A 21,196-nucleotide genomic window follows, 5' to 3' on the forward strand; every position below is an offset into this window, starting at 1 on the left:
CAGCCCTGTCCAGTTCGGGGTGTGAGAGACCTGGGGGGCTGCTGTGCCCCTCTGTGATGGTGGAGGGCGCCCAGCGTCACTTTGCCCCTGGACTATGCTCTGGGCCACTTGCACTCCCTGCTGGTTCCTGGCTTTCCCTGGCTTTCTTCCTTGGTGATATTCTGCATGGACGAGAGGTCTGTCTCGGAGGTCGGCCCCCTCCGAAAGCTGAGGCCAGCAGACCTGGTCCCCTGCGGATGTTGCAGAATGACTTCCGCTGGCTCAAGAGCTTCCCTCGCTGCCCAGTGCAGAGAAATGGCTGTCACCCAGGACGGCCGCTCTGTGGGGCAGCATGTTGAGGGGCAGGGCTGTCAGACAGCATCCCTCCCTCCACGGCCAGCCTCGCCCCGTGCTGGGGACTCTGCTCTCCTGGTTTCTTCTCCAGTGTTCCTTTCTCCTGAGCAGTGGTCGCATTTCCTGTCTTCACACCATTACGCAATCCCCAGCTACCACAGGTCTGTTCCACTCCAGACAGGGCTCTTCCCGGCCAGCCATTCTTTCTTATCTGCTTTGCTTTGATAGATCAAACATCCCCACCCGAGACAACTGGTCTCTCCGAGCTTTCTCAGATGGACTCCTTTGATCATTACTTTTAATCTTCTGTCTGAAATCCCCCAACTCCACAGTCACGGCCTTCCTGTTTGCTCATCGCTTCTGAGCCCTGAAGGGGAGGAGTCCGCCCAAACACCGCCCTTTCCTGCATCTTCCCTGCCTAGCGCGGTCTTGCAGATTGGAGATGGCTCTGTCCTCGGTTCCTACACCTCCGTGGGTGTGGAGAAGCAGCAGCTAGCATTTTACTCTTGGAATAGAATGAAATTTGTGTAAACTAAAATTCTGTAAGAGGACTGCATGGTAAGCTCTCCAGCTGAGGGGCTCTGTGCAGACCTTTCTCAACCTCAGCCCGTATCTTCTTGCCTAGATGTTTTTCAGGGGAAGAGTCTCAGCCTTGAGACTCCATGACAAGGGTTTAGGGGCAGGATTTACACATCAAACCTGCCCTCCCACCCCACATTCTGGGATTGCTTGTTAGCATTTTCTTTCCTCTTTCTCTCTCTCTTTCTTTCTTTCTTTCTTTCTTTCTTCTCTCTCTCTCTCTTTTTTTTTTTTGGTGGTACTGGGGTTCCTGGAAGCCCTTCTACCTCCAGGCTACACTCCCAGACCTATTTTTTTTTAAATACTTTTTTATTTGTAAACAGGGTTTCTTAAGCCAGCGTGGCTGGCTTCGAACCTGCACCATCCTCCTGTATGGAAAAAAAAAAAATCCCAGATTTCCTTAATGGCCCTTAGTGTTCTCAATATTTGGTTCCAAGGATGTTTACAGGAGCTCATTCAAAATATTGAAAAATTGAGCCAGGCGTGGTGGCGCACGCTTGTAATTCCTGCGCTTGGGAGGTGGAGACAGGAGAATCGCACAGGTTCGAAGCCAGCCTTGCTGGCTTAAGAGATCCTGTTTCCAATAAAAAGTATAGGTCTGGGAGTGTAGCCCGAAAGTAGAGGGTTTCCAGGAACCTCAGTACCACCAAAAAACAAAATGAAAAAAATTAAAAATTGAGCCAGATATGGTGGTACATGTCTGTGATCTCAGTACTTGGGAGGCTGAGTCAGAAGAATCATGGATTTTTGTGTGTGTGTGTGTGGGGGGGTACTGGGGTTCCTGGAAGCCCTTCTACCTCTGGGCTACACTCCCAGACCTGTTTTTTATTTTTGAAACAGGGTCTCTTACGCCAGCATGGCTGGCGATCCTCCTGTCTCCGCCTCCCAAGCGCGGGGATTACAAGCGTGCGCCACCACGCCCGGCAAGGATCACGAATTTGAAGCCAGCTTCAGTAACTTAGTGAGGCCCTCTGCAACTTAGTGAGACCCTGCTTCAAAATACAAAACTAAAATAGAACTGAGGCTGTAGCTCAAGCCCTGAGTTCAAGCCCCAGTACCAAAATTTTTTTTAAAAAATTGGAAATTAACTCGATATTCAACAATATTAGATTGGTTTGATAGATTGTGGTCCAGTCACCTGGTATACAGAAATTAGGACACCTTTATTTTATTTATTTATTTATTTATTTATTTATTTATTTATTTATTTTTGCAGTACTGGGGATAGAACCCAGGGCCATTGTACCTCCAAGCTATACCCCAGCCCTAATTTTTAGTCTCTTTATTTTGAAACAGGGTATCACTGAGTTGCAAAGGGCCTTGCTAAGTAGCTGAGGCTATCCACGAACCCTGATCCTCCTGTCTCAGCCTCCCAAAAGCTGGGCACCACCATGCCTGGCTAGGATACCTTTAGAAATACTTCCAAAGGATATTTCACAATGCTGACTCTGTTGGCAAAAGTAACACAGTGTGCGTCCTGAAGTTGACTGTGTACGGTCAGCAGATGGGGCAGCATCACCTCGGAGACCAGGCAGGCTCATCTGCCGCCTCACCGGCCACTTGGGGAACGGACTTGGCTTTTCCGTATCCTCCGTACTCCTGGTCTATAACCTGGGCTCTGCATGATGTACAGCCATGGGTGCTGCACTTGGGGGCTTAGAAGCCACGCAGGTGCCTGGTGGGAGAGCTGCTTAGCACCAGTTGTGTTATCAAGACTGATAACACAGGACAGAGGGCGTAGGCGCTGAGTCACGTGCTGGGGTCTGGGCTGTTGGAGTCCAGTGACTTTGTGTTCCCTCTTACTTTTCTGTGTTTTCCATATTTTCCACAAAGAACTGCATAACACTCAGAACTGTGAGAGGTGGGAGATGAACGGCATGTAAACATCTGTCATTACAGCAGCGGTCACTGACTTGGGCGGCTGGCGTCCTGCGACCCCAGCTTGACTTCCCGGCTTCACCCTGCAAGACCAGCTGATGCCCAAGAAGACTTGTGCCTGGAAGACCTAAGGCATTTTATGAACAGGATATTTTACAAATTGTAACATACTAAGCACTATTGTTAACCATTAGACAATTGAATGAATAAAAGTTAAACAGAAGCCGGGCATGGTGGCGCACGCTTGTAATCCCAGCATTTGGGAGGCTAAGACTGGAGGATTGAGGTTCATGGACGACTTCAGGTACTTAATAAGGCCCTTTGCAACTCAGTGAGACCCTGTTTCAAAATAAAGAATAAAAAAATTGGGCTGGGGGTGTAGCTTGGAGGTAGAATGCCCCTGGGTTCCATCCCCAGTACTGCAAAAAAAAAAAAAAAAAAAAAAAGTTAAAAAGAAAAAGGAAACTTGATTTGTTTGATTACCTCACATTAAAAAAGGAAAGAGAAAGAAAAATAATTCTGCAAATCGTATCACCAGCTTCAAATTGGATAAAAGATTTTGCAAAAACATTCCCGTTCAGCCTAGTGTGGTGGCGCACACTTGTAATCCAGTGCTTGGGAGGCTGAGACAGGAGGATCACACAGGTTTGAAGCCAGCCTAAGCTACTTAGTGAGGCTCTCAGCAACTTACTGAGACCCTGTTTCCAAAATAAAGTATAAAATAGGTCTGAGAGTATAGCCCGGAGGTAGAAAAGCTCCTAGATTCCACCCTCAGTACCACACACACACACACACACACACACACACACACACACACACAAGGCTGGGCGTCGTGGCGCACGCTTGTAATCCCTACTCTTGGGAGGCGGAGACAGGAGGATCGCACAGGTTCAGAGCCAGCCTCCCTGGCTTAAGAGACCCTGTTTCCAAATAAAAATCTAAAATAGGTCTGGGAGTGTAGCCCAGAGGTAGAAGGGTTTCCAGGAACCCCAGTACCACACACACACAAAAAAAGGACAAAAACAAAAACATTCCCCTTTGGCTGGCAAACAGCCAAATACCTTATTTCTCTGGGTCGCCCCGTGGGTGACATTTCTTGCAGAGTGCATGTGCTGCAGCAGCTGCAGCCCAGCTTGTCCCCGCACAAGCCTCAGGTAGGCATCTGAACCGGGCGGTGAAGCCAGCCCTTCACCCCCAGTCTCACTCCCCAATGGCGCATGTGGAGACAGAGATGCTGTGGGCTCCAGGCTTCACTTCCAGGAGAAGGTTCTGGCAGGAGGGTGTGGCTGAGACCCTGTAGGACCCCGGGGCAGCAGGCCCCGCCACGGCTGAGGCGGGTGTTGCGTTTACTGAGGAAGGAGGTCGAGTGGGGGACACGAGTCTTCATGACAGCACAGCACATGTGAGGACCGGCCATGCGGCTCCAGGGCTCGGGCCTGGGCACCTCTGAGAGGTCTTGTGACAGGCCCTGGCGTCAGCCCTCAGACCGGGGAGCACGCTGCAGCCGTGTCCAGACCCGACTTTTCTGTTGGAGAAAGTAGAGCGAATGGCTGTGTTGCGGTGCTGAGATCGTAAGTCATTTTAAGAGTTGGAGAGACCGCTGACGCTGCTCCCATTTTCATAGGTGAGGAATGTGTGGCAATGTCTCAGACACAATCTGTAGGAACTAATCTGTTCTTATTATTTGAGGGCTATTTGTTGCAACGAAGAAAATGCAATGCTGACAATGTCCCCAGAGTGGAGCAGCCAGAAGGCAGCCGCTGGGAGCGTGTGCAGCCCCAGGCTGCTGGCCAGCCGGGACGCAGCACAAGCAACAACTCTAATAGTCCAGCAAATTCCCAAGCCTCCAAGACGGGATGCAGGAGCCAAAAATAGAGACGCACAGTGTTATGGGTAATGACTAGTCCGTCTTCTGCTTCCCCAAGCTAAATCATCCCAAGGCCATTAGCAATTTTTCTTCGGCTGCATTGCCAACACTTTAATCACCTGTGTGGCGGTGGATTAAACCGCCTGGTTGTAGGGTTCAGAGCGCGGCCAGCGCTATTTGTGCATCGGCATGAAATGCGGGGGAGGGAACACATAGCTGTTTGGAAGATTGGCCTACACCAGAACAGACTTCCACCAACGTGTTCAGGAGAGAACCAGGTGAGAGGAGTGGGGCGCAGTGGGTCAGCTGCTGGCTGGCTCACTCGTTGCCCCGCAGCACGTTACTGGCCACTTCAGCGCAGAGCGTTAGCTCTGGCTTACTGGGCTACCTGCTTCCCATACCAAACCCGCCGACTGCACAGTACAAGCACATTTGCTGGTGCAGACACAGTTCCATATTACAAAATAACTTCCTGGCCGGGCGTGGTGGCGCAGGCTTGTAATCCCCGCGCTTGGGAGGCAGAGACAGAAGGATCTCGCAGGTTCAAAGCCAGCCGTGCGTGCTGGCTTAGGAGACCCTGTTTCCAAATAAAAATGTAAAAATAGGTCTGGGAGTGTAGCCTGGAGGTAGAAGGGCTTCCAGGAACCCCAGTACCACCGAAATAACTTCCTGCTTGCTGGCTTGAGAGCTCCCTCTGCCCGTGGAGCGGCTTGCTCTGTGCTTGTGTAGGAGGGTGGCTCTCATCCAGGAGGGCACCGCTGTGGGGCAGATGCATACTGTGACCTGCAAGGGACAAGCCTGTCACGACGGGCCCCTTCTTGTCATACCTTCCTCTGTGGTGGGACTACATCTGTCAACCCAAGTCTCCAGGGAGGTGCACAGGGAGGGATGAAAGAAAACATTCATTTTGGGAGCGGGGACTTCCCAGCTCTCCTTTGGTAAAGTAAGGGAAGGGTTGGGGAACACAGCTGCCATTGTCCCCTGCCCCCGCCCCCCTGTGGCACCTGCATCTATCTCCCAGCTCCACTCGCCAAGCCTCTCAACCCGGGCCCAGGAGCTTCCGGCCTGCGCCTCTGGGCAGAGCTCGGGCCCACACTGTGTTGCTGCACACCCTTCCAGAGACTCCTGCGCCGGACACCCTTCCCCTCCTTTCTCAGCGAGTGCTGGTAACACTGCTCTTGGAAGACACTCTTCTGTATCCTGAGAAGCATCGTCTGCTATGGAGTCAGGTCTGGGAGGGAGCGTCTCCTTAACCTTCCCTCCTACAGGGAGGGGAGCTGGGGCAGCAAGGAGCCAGGTGATCGGCTCTCTGGGCCAGTCCATGTTTGAGCCTTGAAGAGATAAGTGACGGAAGCCAGTATCGTGACCTCTGTGCCAAGCAACTTCATATTTATGAAATGTTGCCCCCTGGCCTTGCGACCTTCAGCTTCTGGGCCCAGGGCCAGGATGAAGCATTCCTGAGGGCCTGATACGCAGCCTGCCTTCTCTACCGTGGACAGCTGTTAATGCCAGAGAAAGAGCCCCAGTTAAATTGCATATGTATTTATTTATTAATTTATTTTTGTGGTACCAGGGATTGAATTCAAGGGCATTCTACCTCTGAGCTACACCCCTAGTCCTATTTTTATTTTATTTGGAAACAAGGTCTTGCTAAGTTTCTAAGACTGTCCTCAAACTTGTGACCCTCCTGTCCTTGCTTCCTAAGTACTGGGATTACAGGTGTGCGCCACCATACCTGGCTCTGTGCACAGATGATTTTCTACAGGGACAGACCTGGGACAAACTCTGAGCAGGCGGGGCACTGCGGCCAGCGGGGTCTGTCTCACTGCCTGGTTTCCCTGATAGGCCAGTGTGACCGTGGGACCTACTGGATGCCTGAGTGGTACGCTGCAGCCTGTGGCCCCCGGGCCCCAGATAAGTGTGAGGAATGGGCATGGCCACTGTCTACCCAGTGCTGTGGGTCCGAAAAGCAAGGATGCCAGCGCCCACAGTGACCCCCAGGGGCAGGAGTTCAGGCCCTATGGTGGAGCCACAGGCTAGGAGGGCCCGAGGAATGCCCGAGGCCAGTGGGGCGGGAGAGCCAGCCGGCCACCTGCACTGGGCAGACACTTTTGGCTGGTCATTTAATTAGCGAGCGGTTATCAAGGCTCATCCCAGGCTACCTGGTGCCACCTCCAAGAGAGACCATGTGGCCTTGCGCCTTGGGGGGCTCACAGCAGAGAGAACGAGGCCGGTTCCTCCAGGAGCCTCGGGGCTGTGGCGTTCCACTGCAATGTGGTAGAAAATCGCCTCATGGGGCGGAGGCCAGAGCCTGAATCCCGTTCATTTGTCCCGTGTGTGCTGCGGAGTGAATGGAAAATTTCTCACCCCTCTCCACCTACGAGCCAGAGATTACAGAACCAAAAATAAAGTGCCACCCCACAGCTTTTCAAACTGACTGAAGGACCCCGAGACTCCTCCCAGGTGCCTGGCAGTCGTTCCAAGACCATAGAGCAATTAGAACACCGGATAGCGAGAAAGAAAATTCCAAACGCGCTGGCTTTGGAATGCTTTGTCACACCGAGCTCTGGCCAAGGTACAAAAGTGCGAATTTTGGTTTCAGAAGGAAATGCAGCCACCCGCCGTGAGCAAGGTCCTGCAGGATGTTAGCACAGAGGACAGAACCCCTTAGGGTCCCTCCCTCCGTGTAGCTAGTGCGGCGCCCTGAAGTGTCCCAGTGTACTTACACTTGTCACAGAGGATAAGTCCAGCAGTTCCACGTCCCCATGAGCTATGGACCAGGCTCCACACGTGGACGATGCTCAGGACACCTCTGGTTCCCTCCAGAATGCGTGGTCTATCCTCAGCCGGCAGAGGTTGCAGGTGACCGGCTAGCCCTCCACCCTCAGATGAAGCCAGGAGGGACCAGAGCTGAGGCCTGCAAGCCCCATGTGCTCCCACAGCTGCCCAGCAGCCACCTGGGCCGGCGGCCGTGGTCTAGGCACCTACGGCCAGAGTGAAGTACTTGGGAGTCAGTTCTCCTGGGAGAAAGTGCAGAGGGGACGGCGCCAGCAGGGCAGAGCGCACAGCCTAGGAGCAGCTCGATTTCAGGGAGGGATGGCCGAGCTCCCGGGCATCGTTTGCCTAGAGTTTGCCACTAGATTCAGCCAGGCTGGCGTCTTGTGGTGGTGTGGTGGGAAGCGGCAGCCCTGCGTCCTGGTGTGGTGGTGCCTGTGAGCGGCCAGGAGAGGTCCTCCCTCTGCACACACCGAGGGCACCGGGTCACAGCCCTAGCTGTGGAGGAGCGCTGTCGGAGTGGTCCTAAGTACTTTCTCTCACGTCACTAGCCAGATATTCTGGAGCATTCTGTCCATATTCTGACTTCTTCAGAGTGTGTGTGTGTGTGTGTGTGTGTGTGTGTGTGTGTGTGTGTGTTGGTATGGAGGATTGAACCTGGCTTTGTTTGGTTTTTATTTTGAAAAGCGTCTCACTAAATTGCTGAGGGCCTTACCAAGTTGCTGAGGCTGGCCGTGAACCTGGGATCCTTGTGTCTCAGCCTCCCGAGTAGTAGGGTTGCAGGTGGAAGTCACCATGCCCGGCTTCACAGTTCTTACTGTGTGTGCAGGTGTGCGTGTGCAGGAAGAGCCTGAGCTGCTTGGTCCACTCAGCAGGAGGAAGGGTGCAGAAGAGCAGGCGGGAACCGTGGGCAGTGATGGGGTAGGGGGTCGTGGGACCTCAGGCCTCAGGTTCCTGCCCTTCAGTTGAGGGCGCTTGGCCTGACGTTTGCTGCCGCCGTGGTCTGAGGACCAGCAGTGCTGGCTCCTGGGGGAGACCGGCACCACAGCTTGAAATCTCAGTTTCCACAAGCTCTCCAGCGACTGGTATGTGATTAAAGCATGGGACCTGGGGCCGGGGAAGCCGAAGTCCTTGGGCTGTGTGGTTATTGGCTTCTGTGGGACGAAGGCAGCGCCTGCGCGGCTATACTGGGAGTGGGCAGAGCAGCCGTGAGGTTAGGGGCCGTTTGCTCATTTGATGCAGTGAGAGGGAAGCACCTGGCGGGTGGGCAGGGTGCGGCTTGCATCTGAGAGCCTCTTTTAATATGTTCAGAGAGGAGTTTTGCCAGTCAGATAACAGCCATTATTAAAAAATTAACATTCGTAAAAATTTCAATTAAATATATTAAAAACAAAGCTCATCAATTCCTAATTACTTCTCTGCACGCTCCTGTTGCTCATAGCTAGTGCGGCCGGGCGGGGCCCACACAGGGACCAGCTGGCTCTGAATCAGCCTCCCACCAATGTTCAGTGAAGACTTTGCACACAGGTCTCATCAGAGAACACACGTCTCCCCCTAAACTCCCATCTCCAGGGAGAGCAGGGTGGTCCCCTGCTCCCCGGGCCCCAGAGAGTGTGCTCTCAGGGGGGAGTGAGCCAGCTCTCTGGCTGGCCAGCTGGCGGGCAGCATGCCTTGCCTGCTGAAGTTTCCGGAGTCACTGGGCCATGACAAGAATGTTCTGAAAAGACTGGAGCTCATGGGTGTGGGGGAAAGTGGAATTGCACTAAACCAGAGCAGTTCCAGAGGCTGAGAGGAGGGGCAGCAGCGTGGCCTGAGCCCCAGGGCCAGCAGGGCAGCACAGGAAATGGCTAGAGAAACGGCAGGTGGGGTTCACTTCAAAACCGTGGGAGATGATTTGTGATTGTGGGTCAACTAACGATCATGCCTACCTGCTGTGCCTGGGGCTGGGCCCAGGGAAAGCTTTCTTCAAAATGCACATTTGTATTTATTTACTTATTTTTTGTGGTGCAGGGGATGAAACCCAGAGGCATTCTTCCTCTGAGTACGACTCCCTCCAGCCCTATTTCATTCTTTTATTTTGAAATAGTCTTGCCACATTGCTGAGGGCCTCACCAAGTTGCCAAGGCTGACTGCAATCCTCTTGTCTCAGCCTCCCAAGCACTGGGATTACAAGTATGTGCCACCACGCCCAACTTGCATATGTGTATTTATAATGCAATATATGCAAACAAAATCTGAGCTCATATGCGTGTGGGTTTCATATTTATATATCTTTTCTGTTGCTGAAGTGGAAGACCACAGCTAAACATACATGCATGATTTGTTATTTTCAGTATCTTTTTTTTATATTCTATTTCTTTACCATGGTTCAAATGGTCCTTTAGCTGACAGAGGCCGGCACAGACTGTGCTGTTCCTCCCTGCCTGCTGTCCGAGCACCTTCTCTCTGCTCCTAAGCATGACTTGGGTGAGGCCCTACTTCTGGAGCCCAGCCCTCCCTGCAGGCCACATTACCCTCTCCCTGGGTCCTGGAGCCAGTCATGGGGATAGCGAACACCCAGTGGAAGCCGTCCTCTGACCCACAGAGGGTTGCTCAGCAGGAGTGCAGGGCCCACGGCTTGTGCTGGGGACGGATCCCTGAGCTGCTGAGACAAGTCACTCCAACAGGAGAAGAATACGAAATCCAAGGGAAGAAGGTACTCCGGGCCCCGCAGGCCTCTCTCCTAGGAGGTGCCCCGGGCCCTGCAGAGAGGCCAGGCTGCAGCAGGATCACGGATCATGTCCTGAGAGGCCGGGCCACGCCTCGGGAGGAGGGTGGCTCCCAGAGCAGAGGAGCAGGACTGGTGGGACAAGAGCTGAACAGCCAGATCCCAGGCAGCCCCAGGGAAGCCCCAGGAGGGGAGGAGCAGTCACACTATGCTCCACACACCTTTTAAAGGCAAGGCCAGTTATCATCACTACGAATACTACCATTTTATATGATCACAATTCATATGCTTATATCAATAGAGTTAACATATGCAACTGTACTACTAAGTATGATTGATAGTATTAATGATCTTTTGCAGTACTGGGGATAGAAACCAGGGGCATTCTACCCCCAAGCTGTACCCCCAGCCCTATTTTTTATTCTATTTATTTATTTATTTATTTATTTATTTATTGCAGGTCTGGGGATGGAACCCAGGTGCATTTGACCCCCGAGATATACTCCCAGCCCTATTTTTTATTCTTTATTTTGAACCAGGTCTCACTAAGTTGCAAAGGGCCTCACTAAGTAGCTGAGGTTGTCTGTGAACCGCGATCCTCAGGTCTCAGCCTCCCAAATGCTGGAATTACAAGCGTGTGCCACCATGCCCGGCATTTTAATTTTTTATTTTGAGACAGGGTCCCAAGAAGTTGTAGTGGGCCTAAGTAGCTGAGGTTGGCTGTGAAACTGCAATCCTCCTGTCTCAGCCTCCCATGTACTGGGATTATAAGCATCTGCCACCACGCCCACATTAATGATCTTATTAATAGAATATAATTCCAGCTGGGTGTGGTGGCACACGGTTGTAATCCCAGCATTCGGGAGGATGAGACAGGGGGATCGTGGTTCACAGACAGTCTCAGCTATTTAGTGAGGCCCTTTGCAACTCAGTGAGACCCTGTTTCAAAATAAAGAATAAAAATTAGGACTGGGTATGTAGCTCAGAGGTAGAATGTCCCTGGGTTCAAAAAAAAAAAAGAATATAGTAATATAATTTCATTATAGTAAGCTGTGCAGGGTGGCCGCCTTGGAAGCCTGCCAGGACAGCACACCTAGGAGCGAGTGTTAGGTAACAGGCATAAAGAAAGGAAAACCCCACGGCTCTAAGACCAGAACAGGCTCTTTATGTGTTCAGGGTGAGCAAGCCTCATTGATCACTTAACTGTTCAGTCACTGGATGTCCGGAGGGGCCGGTCTGTCCTACAGCAGGACACACTGATGTTTTGCTTGGTGCTATCCTTTGTTTTGGAGTGCCCAGTGTGTGCGCTGTTCAACAGCATCCCTGGTCCCCACTCTAGCACCTCTCACCTCAATCCGAGGCCACCAGATGTGTTTCCAGATGAGGGCCCTGGCTCCTGAGGCACACCCTCACCCTCGCTGGGAACGTCTGCAGGATAGAAAGAACAATACTGAGACTGATGGTAGCTCAGTAGAAGAGCACTTGCTAGGATGCTTGAGGCCCTGGGTTCAAACCCCAGCACCCGAAGAAGTAAGCACAAACCAACACTGAGACCAAAACGTGGTCCTGTCTGATTGCGGTGTGAGAGGACCTGCCCAGTTGTCCACACACAACTGCCAGGATGGATCCACCTTTCCCTCCCTGTGTTGCTCTGTGGAGCATGGATGGCCGCAGGGCAGAGTTCAAGGAGACAGGGTGCCAGCATGCCAGCGGCAAGAGGCGGACCCCATGAAGGCAAGGCAGCAAGAGAAGAGCAGAGACACAGCAGGCGGGAGAGCCTGCGGCGGCCACGCAGCTCAGCCGGGCAAGAACGCGACGCGGTACAATACACAGGATGCGACTAGTACCCGTGCCTGTGCTACTGCAAAACCACCCAGTACACAAAGGAGTGTGGGAGAAGAGACGGCTTTGTTGACAGTAGAATTTCAATTAATACATAGAGGGGCAAAAATGGAAATGGCAGGCGAGAGTTTGTGTGTGCTGAAATTAGTGGGTAAAGTGTGATGAGCAGCAGGGTATTTAGAGTCTAAAAATAGGAAGGCATACCAGTGGTTGCTCCAGGGACACCTGGTGGCCCTGCTCTGGCTGGTCCACAGCACAGCAGTGCACACCCCGGCTCCGGGTCCTCCTGGGTGAGGCGCAGGAAGGCACTGTAGCTGATTAGTCACGAAGAGAGGAGACGAGCCCGCGTGGAGGGCCATTCAAAGACAGACTAGCAGAACGCTTCAAAAGGGTCCATTCATGACAAGACAGGCCCAGGACCAAGCAAAGGAGGCAGGGGCCTGGGAAAGAAGGGGCCACTTGGCCCACCCAAGATGCTGCCAAGGCAGGAACAGGTGTGGCCTCATCTGGACTGGCCCCTGGTGGTGCTGCACGCAGGCCCCAGGCAGCGTTGCCTTGGCCACGTGGGACAGCACAGAGAGCTGAGGAACAGTAGCAGGAGGGGCAGCCATGGGGTGCACGCCCGTAACCCCAGCACTTGGGAGGCTGAGACAGGAAGATTGCATGTTCAAGACTTGAAATTTAGCTAGACTCACCAATTTAACTAGGCTCTCAGCCGCTCAGTGAGAAAAACCCTGCTTCAAATAAAAACATACATAAATCAAAAGGCTGGGGGTATAGCTCAAGAGGTAGAATGTCCCTGGGTTCAATCTCCAGCGTCCCCCCAAAATCCCAAATCAAAAACTAAATGAAAGGAGGTCCTAGCCCTCCTGCTTGATGCCTGCGGCTGCTCCTGGTGTGGCTGGCCTCCTGAGTCCCTATCTGGTGGGCAGGAGGGGTGCAGAGGCTTCTCCCCTCCCTCCTGAGCTCTGAGGGAAGGCCTTCCAGCAGGAGGCTCCTCAGAGCTAGGACGTGGGCGCCCAGGAGCACGTGTGCTGCTTCCCTTCCCATTCGTTAACTACTGTTGTGACATCCAAGGGGAAACAATTAGCTGGTCCCTCTGTTTACAGGAAGACTCCCCGTGTTGCCAGAGGCATCTGTCCCAGAGCTGTGGCTCCAGGGCCTGTTCTCCCTCTGCACTTCTTCCAGCAAAAAAGGAGACGAAGTTATATATATGTACATATACATCTTTTCTGGTGCTAACAGAACATGGTGGGTTATTTAGGCTGGCAATTTTCCAAACATCATCATCGTCATCATTACTATCATTACTTTATCAGGGAAACTCTCTGCAAGAACAGTCCTGTGAGGGCTCTGGCATGGGGCAGACAGAGTGGGTGGCCGCTTGGGGGTGGGCTTGAGGAGGGACTGAATGGGGTCCCTTCCAGCCCTGATCCTCCTTCAACTTTCTGCAGCTCCAGGGTCCCTGAGCACTCAAGGAAGGAGGAGCTGTTAGTGACCTTAGTGAGGACCCTGTGCAGGTCCTTTGAGGGCTGCCCGAGGGCTCAGCAGGCAGGGAGGCAGGGACTGGGAAGGGCCAGACTCCAGAGCAGAGCTGGTGAGCAGAGAACAACCAGAAGAAACATCCGAAGTGTTTAGGGCATGTTTGCTTCCCAGGCCTGCTGGACTTGAAGCAGGAGTGGGAACCCGGAGCTCCTGGGCTCCGGGGTGGCTGCCATTGCCCACAGTAGGAGATATAGCCACTAGGGGCTCCCCAGGACGAGAGGGCCTGGGTCGCTCAGAACAGCAGCCTCAGGGAGTTTCCCCATCTGCGTTTACCACCTCACCCGTGAGGAAGAGTGTGGCCAGTCGCTGATTCTTCTGGGAATCCGTTTGATGGGGATGACTTTTCCCTCTTTCTCTCCATGTCTTGAAATACCAAATGCCTTAGGAAGAACTCAGCCCAGGCAAGTTACATTTTGGGTCCCTAGCATGTGGGGCTAGGAGCTGGTCCTGCTCTCCACTGGGTCCTGTGAAGCTCTGGACCTGGGTTTTGTTGGGGTTAAGGTGGGACGAGGAAGGCCTACACTGTCAGCAGTGTTGAGAACAGAAAGCCACGTGGCCGGAGACTGCCAGTGTCCATGACAGGGAAGTAGGAGCGGGCAGGCCTCAGCTGCTAGAGCCACAGGCCCCTGCACACAGAAGCTCCCGTTGCTCTCTTCTCCCAAGTTTCCATTTTCTTCCAGGGGTTGAGGGGGTTGAGTTTTGTGGCATGTGTAAATCGCCAGACACACCAGAAAAACTACAAAGAAAGATTGAGCCAGGCATGGTGGCTCATGCCTGCAATTCCAGTATTTGGGAGGCGGAGACAGGAGGATTGCAAATTAGAAGCCAGCCTCAGCAATTTATCAAGGATTTCAGCAATTTAGTGAGACCCAGTGTCAAAAATAAATAAATAAATAAATAAATAAATAAATAAATAAATTGTGGCAGAGGGGTGTAGCTTGAAGGGCTCATGTTCAATCCTTAACACCAAAAGATAGAAAGAAAAAAAAAAAGACTTGGTAACAACTATGGCTGTGGATTAGGCGCGCCCTTATTTTTGCAGCCCACAGAGAGGAAATGAAATTCACATGGTGTTCTCTGAACAAAACTCTGACACATGGTGGGATCCGGCCTGCACGGAGGCAGCACTGGGAGAGCGATCCCTTCCGCACGCGTTCAGTCACAGCTGCCAAGGAAATGCTCTTCTCAAAAAGTCAGAAGCCGGGCAGGTGGCGCATGCCTGTAATCCCAGTATTTGAGAGGCTGAGTCAGGAGGATCACAGGTTCAAGGCCAGCCTCAGTGATTTAGCAAGACCCTGTTTCAAAAAATAAAAGAGGGCTGGGGATGTAGCTCACAGGTGGTATGCCCTTGGTTCAATCCCCAGGACCCAAATTTGGGCCGCATCTTCATGATCTGGGGCAAAGCAGTAAGCTGTTCTGTACTTTTATTAATAGGTTTCTGTGCTGGCAGAAGGCTGTGGTTCAGCTGATTTTCCCCGAGGGCCCTGACTGAGCTGCCTTGTGCTGCCAGGCAGAACCCACGTGCCTACACCTTTGGGTTCCAGTGTTGAGGGTGTCCTGGGCAGGTCAGTGTCCACAGGGGCTTGTGGCTTCTTGGTCAGCTCCCCAGGAGACTGAGCCCTGTTTCCACCCAGGCTTGGCTTTATCTTCACCTCCAGTTATTGTTAATGTTCCCGTTCCCTTCAAAATTTTGCCAGCCAGGTGTAGTGGCACATGCTTGCAATCCAAACATTTGGGAGGCTGAGATAGGAGGATCACAGTTCATGGACGGCTTCAGCTACTTGAGGCCTTTTGCAACCCAGTGAGACCCTGTTTCAAAATAAAGAATAAAAATTAGGGCTGGGCATGTAGCTTGGAGGTAGAATGCCCCTGGGTTCCATTCCCAGTACTCAAAAAAAAAAAAAAAAAAAAAAAAAAAAAAGCCAAGTTGCAAACTTTTATGAGCCACAAGCTCTTAGCTTAAGCAGCAGCCAGTCTAGGTAAACGCGGGCCAGCACCCTACAAAATACCGGCATGCTGGAGCTCCTCAAAGGGATGTGGCGGGCCCGGCTCTGGGGGTAGGGTCACTGGCTTGGAGGGTCAGCATTTGGGTGGGTGAACACACACTGCCCTGTGTAGGCGCTCCCAGAGGGGCAGTGGGTGTACGGCGCCTGTGTGAGACCCCTGCCCACCGAGATGGGCAGGTTCAGAACTGCTCCTTGCCAGGAGCCTGGGGGACATCCTGAAGACCCAGAGGTGGTGTATGGGGTCTGGTGCTCAAGCGGGCAGCTCAGAGCGACCCAGGGGACACTTAGCCGAGGTCTGTGGTCCAACCTGGGGGAGGTGACTATGTGTTTTCTGTCCACTATGCAACCACATGGAGAGCCTAGGACTGAAGCACATCCCACACTTTCAGAGGCAGACTGAAGGGCCGCACAGATGCAGACACTCCTGTGGGCCAGATCTGCGCCCTGCCTCCCACCCCTGCAGGCCAGTCCTTCCCGGACAGGCCTGCAGCGAGGCCCAAAGTGCTCCCCCTACTGTCTCAGGTGCAGGCAGGGCCTTGGTCATGGGTACTGGAATGCTCATCTTGGGTCCTCCACCTCCCTTCCTAAGCAGGGCTGGAGGCTACTCCAGGACTCTCTTCTGTCCCCCAAGTGAACGAAACGCCCAGATCCTCTGGGATGCCCAGTGGACAGGGTGCCCTGGCTTCTCAGTGCTTGGTAGGTCAAAATTGGGGGGTGCTGCTGCCCTGGATTCAAGCCCACCTGTGGACATGGGGAGCCTGGGCCAGGGGTGGGGGTTCGTCCAGTCCACCAGTCCTAGCAGAGACCCTATGTGGTGTGGGCCCCTGCCCTGCAGCTGCCTCTGGGAACAGGTGTCTGCTCAGAGCCTCCCTGTTCTAACCAGAGACCCTGCATGCTGGCACCAAATTTCTTGGGGCCGTCTGCGGATGGCTTCAGGTCCATGGTGTGGAGTCCAGAGTGGAGGTGGGTCGAGCTCCCCCTGCAGCCCATGCTGGGCCACTCTTGAGCAGCCCTGAATTTGACCTGAACGGCCCGGCCTGCAGAGGCAGCAAGTCATGTCTCTGTTTGCAGTCACAAATCTGGACTGACTTTTCTGGACGTGCCCTCTTCTCCAGGTAGACAGGAGTGTTGGGAGCAGATGTCCCAGGAAGTGTCCCTCTGCCGTGACACGCCCGCTCCACCTGGATCTGCCGCTGGCCACCTCGTGGAATCATCCCCTCTCCCACCTGGCTGGTTGTCATGTCTGTCCTCTGCAGTGTGTGGGGCCGACCAGCTCCTGGGAAGTCTCTGGAGGGTCCCTGTTTGACCCAAGGCCACCCAGCACTGGCCGTGGGCCAGGCATAGGTGGGGACATGGCTTCTGACCTTGGGAGCCACAGGCCAGGTGAGCAGCAGGTAGCGGTGACACAGGCTGGTTTTATGTGCTGAGCAGTGAAGGCCGGAGGGGGCTCTGCTGCCAGGGAGGAACAGGTGTGCGGAGAGCCTTGGGGGAGCTCCATTCAGCCCGAGAAGAGGCTTGGGAGCCTGGGCGGGTGCAGGATGCTGTAGCCTTGCTGGTGAGCAGCCGGGCAGTGGCACGGGCTCAGGGATCCTTCCTCTAGCAAAGCTGTGTCTCGCCGCATTTGTTCACATTTCTCTCTGAGGGTCTGAGCCCAAGATGGGGCTCACGGTCTGATAAGCACAGCTGAGAGCTGCCGGTTTGAGAAAGACATCCCACAGACGTTTTCAACAAAAGGTGGAGTGGGCCAGAGTCTAGGGAGGGTCTTCAGAGGGGCCGTGGGACGCTGTGGCAGGGCAGATGGGACCCTGGCCCCAGGGCGTCTTCGGGCTCTCCTGTGGTCAAGCTCTTTGTTTGGTAGGACCCCCAGAGCACGCACTGTCCAGGAGCAGATCTGCCATACCCATGCCTGAACAAACAGCCCCCAGCCCAGCTGGGCTGGACTGGCGGCAGGAGCGCCACTCTGGGTCCTGGAGGAGTCCAGGAAGGAGCAAAGCAATGGGTGTCAGCGCTACCTGCTTGGAATGTCTGGCCCTGGCCTCTCCCTTGATGTTCTGGGTGGGCCCTGCATCACGTGGGCTCTCGACTGGAATGCCAGTGCTCAAATCCCCCAACCCCGACAGACAGACAGATGGACTCAGAGCATGACTTAGTGAGGCCCGGAGATTCAGGCACACAGAGGTCTGCAAAGCCTGCTCTAGAATTACCCGTGTGTGTGGCAGCTGCAAAGTGTGTAACTAGAGCTTTAGCCCAACGCTTCTTAAGTGTGATAAGTACCCCAAAAAGGGAGAGCGAAACATCTGCTGTGCTGAGACCTGGAGCTGGCTGAAGTAGTATTTCAACAGTGTCGTCAAGGAGAAATGTGCCGAGTCCCAAGCCTGGGCGTTCTCCTTTTCCCATGACAGGCCTGCGCAGAAGCTGTGATCATGGACACAACAAAGACCCTGGATTTCTTCCTCTGCTGTCCAGAGCTCAGAAGGGACAGGCTGCAGGGGAGGCGGTGGGACTGAGCTTCGAGACGTGGCGGGGACAGCCCTGCGGGTACAGGTAACCCACCCCGCAGGGCGGCCTGGAGGGCGCCCGGTGGACGCACCTATCTATCCCTCCGGCTGTGGCAGTGAGTCCAGGTCAGAACTGCCTGTTCCCTTGGTGCTCAGAGTTAGTCTCTGGCAATTTCCTAATCAGACGTAACAGTCCTTTGTATTCTTAATGCTCCAGTGAAACCCTCTGAAAACTACCCAACAGTGGAGAGGTCAAGAGCCAGGGCGGCTGAGGAGGAAGTACTACCACTCTCACCTTGTCTGAACGCCAAGCCTGGCAACTCCAAGTCTTAGCGCGCTGTTCCTGTGGTAGCAGCTCCAGCAGGAGGCGGGCCGGACACCACCCTGTCCCCACCGAGCGTCGCCGCGGCACAGCCAAAGGCCCGCGCACTGCTGCAAGGCGCCGGAGAAGAGGATGTACAAAAAGGATTTTTATTAAATGAAAGAATCTGGTGGGTCAAATATGAAATAGATATACAAAAACTTTACATCAGCTCTCTCCAGGGAGCACACGGCCACCGAAGAAAGGAGGCGCCTCCCATTCCCATCGTGATGCCCAGCGGGCCCAGGTCGCCTGGGTGCTCTGCGGATGGCGGGCCAGGCTGCCTGCGCACATCTCAGTGTTCTGTACATACCCGCATTGCTGTTTCATTTAAAAATCCTTCAGAATTCTGAGAGTCAGCAGTAAAAAGCCCAGCAAGACATCAGGTTCTTGCTCTGTCACCCGCCATGTCTTGTTGGATCCCAGTCTTCACCCTAAATGTGCTGTGGCATTTCAAGAGTAGCCCTCCCCGAGCCCTCCCCTTGCCACGTGACGAGAAACCAGACTCCAGTTTCACCACGCGTGAGGCTGGCTGAGCTCTTTGGCATAGCACACCAATCCCCCGTAACACGCTGCCACTTAAAAAAGTAGACTTTCCTATAGTAAAACTTCTTTAAAACACCTATTTCTGCAAAATAATGTGTTTCTGTATGTGGAGCTCTGTAAAATATGCGTCCTTCTGGAGAAGGGCCGAGCTGAGGCTGTGCAGGGCGGCTGTCACATCAGGTCATTCAGCTCTGCCTCCAGCGCTGCGGCCATCTCATCCGCCTCTGAGCTGCTGCCCTCCTCGTCCTCATTGCTGGACTCCCTGCTGGAATCGCTGGCGGCGTCCTCCTCATTCAGCTTTCTCTTGTGGCCTCTGGAAAGAGAAGCGGAGGCTGTGAGGTGCTGCAGGGCTGTGCTCAGCACACCACGGGCATGTGTGGCCTGCACTTGCCAAGACAGTCCCTGTGGCCAGGACTTGGGCCATGTCCACCGGACGGTCAGGGGCACACGCAAGCTTGTCCTACCCCTCTGTGCCAGCGCTGTGACCTTGGACGTGCCTAGAGCCCCCTCACACCTGGAGACCCCCTTAGCACATGGTTCTGGACGTGTCCACGTTCCCCTTAGCAGGCCACTCTAGGCATATCTATAGACTTCTGAAGCAGGTGGCACTGGACACAGCCCTGGACCCTCCCAACACGTCCAGAGCGTCACTGCACACCCCAGTGCCCAGAGACAAGCACACCACCCAGTAAACGCCAAGTCATGCCCATGGGAAGACCATGGTTCTTGGGTCCAACACAGGAGCCAAAGGTCTGTCCATCTCCGCAAAGCAGCGGTGGAGTGGGCGCTGAAGTCCCCTGCTGAGCCCCTGCGTTGCAGGTCGCTTGTCCTCAGAGTCCATCTCAGCGTGCCAGGAACGTGCTATCTGGCACTGCCTCCACGTGTGGCTGGAATCCTGGCCTGGTCCTGGGTGTGACTGGGCGCCTGAAACGGCAAGCCTTCTGAACTGCTGTTTATCTCTGCGGCAGAGCCCGGGAGCCAGAACTGACCCACCGATGACAAGAAGGCCACACGCAGAAGGCAGCCCACCGGCCGCGGGTGGGGTCCTGCTGAGTACCACCTGCCCGGCACCTGGCTTGTTGAGCCACCATGGGCTCCGAGGCACTGCTGTCGCCCTCGTCTTCTCCGAAGGGAACACTGGGCGGCAGAAAGAGTGTTGGCCTATGTCATGCAATGGGGGCAAGGCGCTGGAGCCAAGCTCTGTGCCAGACGCCAGGTAGGCACACACCTGCATGCTCCTCCATAGCCCCAGAGCCTCCTGGGGGAGATGCTCGAGTTTCAGGGGCTCTGAGAGCAGACTGTGGTATGGTCAGCACCACGCGCTGGCTGGTGGGGCCCAAGCATTTCACAACACAGAGGGCAAGATAAAGATCCTGCAGAGGGGCCGGGCGTGGTGGCGCACGCTTGTAATCCCCGCACGTGGGAGGCGGAGACAGGAGGATCGCGCAGGTTCGAAGCCAGCCACGCTGGTTTAAGAGACCCTGTTTCCAAATAAAAAAGTATAAAATAGGTCTGGGAGTGTAGCCCAGCCCAGAGGTAGAAGGGTTTCCAGGAACCCCAGTACCACCAAAAAAAAGATCCTGGAGAGGATAGGCTCTGCGGGCAGCCCAGCAGCCAGACAGAAGGATGTGCTGAGCATGCCCACCTACCCAGCAGGCAGAGCACTGAAGCTTCTGGAAAATAAACTCTAGTAAAATGAGGGGAAGAGCCGGGCCTGGTGGCGCACGCTTGTAATCCCCGCGCTTGGGAGGCAGAGACAGGAAGATCGCACAGGTTCGAAGCCCCTTGCTGGCTTAAGAGACCCTGTTCCCAAATAAAAATATAAAATAGGTCTGGGAGTGTAGCCCGGAGGTAGAAGGGTTCCATCCCCGATATCACCAAAAAAAAAAAAAAAAAAAAAAAAAAAAGAAAAGAAAAGAAAAAGGGGGTGGGGGGAGGCAGCACACCAGAAAATCAGGACAGGCTACCTCCAGGGTGGGGAGCAGTGAGGTCTAGGAAGCGAGGGTACGGTGGGTGCTCAGGCACTGGCAGAAAGGACGGGCACTAAGCAAATAAAAGATGAGGTAATTACCAAATCTAGGCGCGACCCGCCGATTAAGAGAACACAACCACAGTGGCCTACTGGATTCAGTAAAAGAACCTAGTCTTAATAAAACTCTGTACACTTTATCCCCACTCTGATGTGACTGCATTGGTGGGATGGGTGGGGGAAGAGGGCAGCGCTAGCTGAGTGTTCAGGGTGTGGCCGCAGGCCAGAGG

At 54.0% G+C, this 21,196-nt stretch overlaps 1 protein-coding gene across 1 annotated transcript in view; it reads right to left on the reverse strand.

Annotated features, from left to right (window-relative positions):
• Positions 1-19,108: 19,108 nt before the first annotated feature.
• Positions 19,109-21,196, reverse strand: part of CTDP1 (CTD phosphatase subunit 1) — a gene marked incomplete at both ends in the record, with an annotated part of 56,296 nt that continues 54,208 nt past the window's right edge. Inside the window, one exon of the mRNA XM_080714814.1 lies at positions 19,109-19,250. Within this exon, the coding sequence (XP_080570940.1) occupies positions 19,109-19,250 (142 nt within the window). The remainder of the gene's footprint in view (positions 19,251-21,196) is intronic.

The sequence above is a fragment of the Muscardinus avellanarius genome (assembly GCF_963383645.1).
Source record: "Muscardinus avellanarius genome assembly, chromosome: 17".
Lineage (NCBI taxonomy): Eukaryota > Metazoa > Chordata > Mammalia > Rodentia > Gliridae > Muscardinus > Muscardinus avellanarius.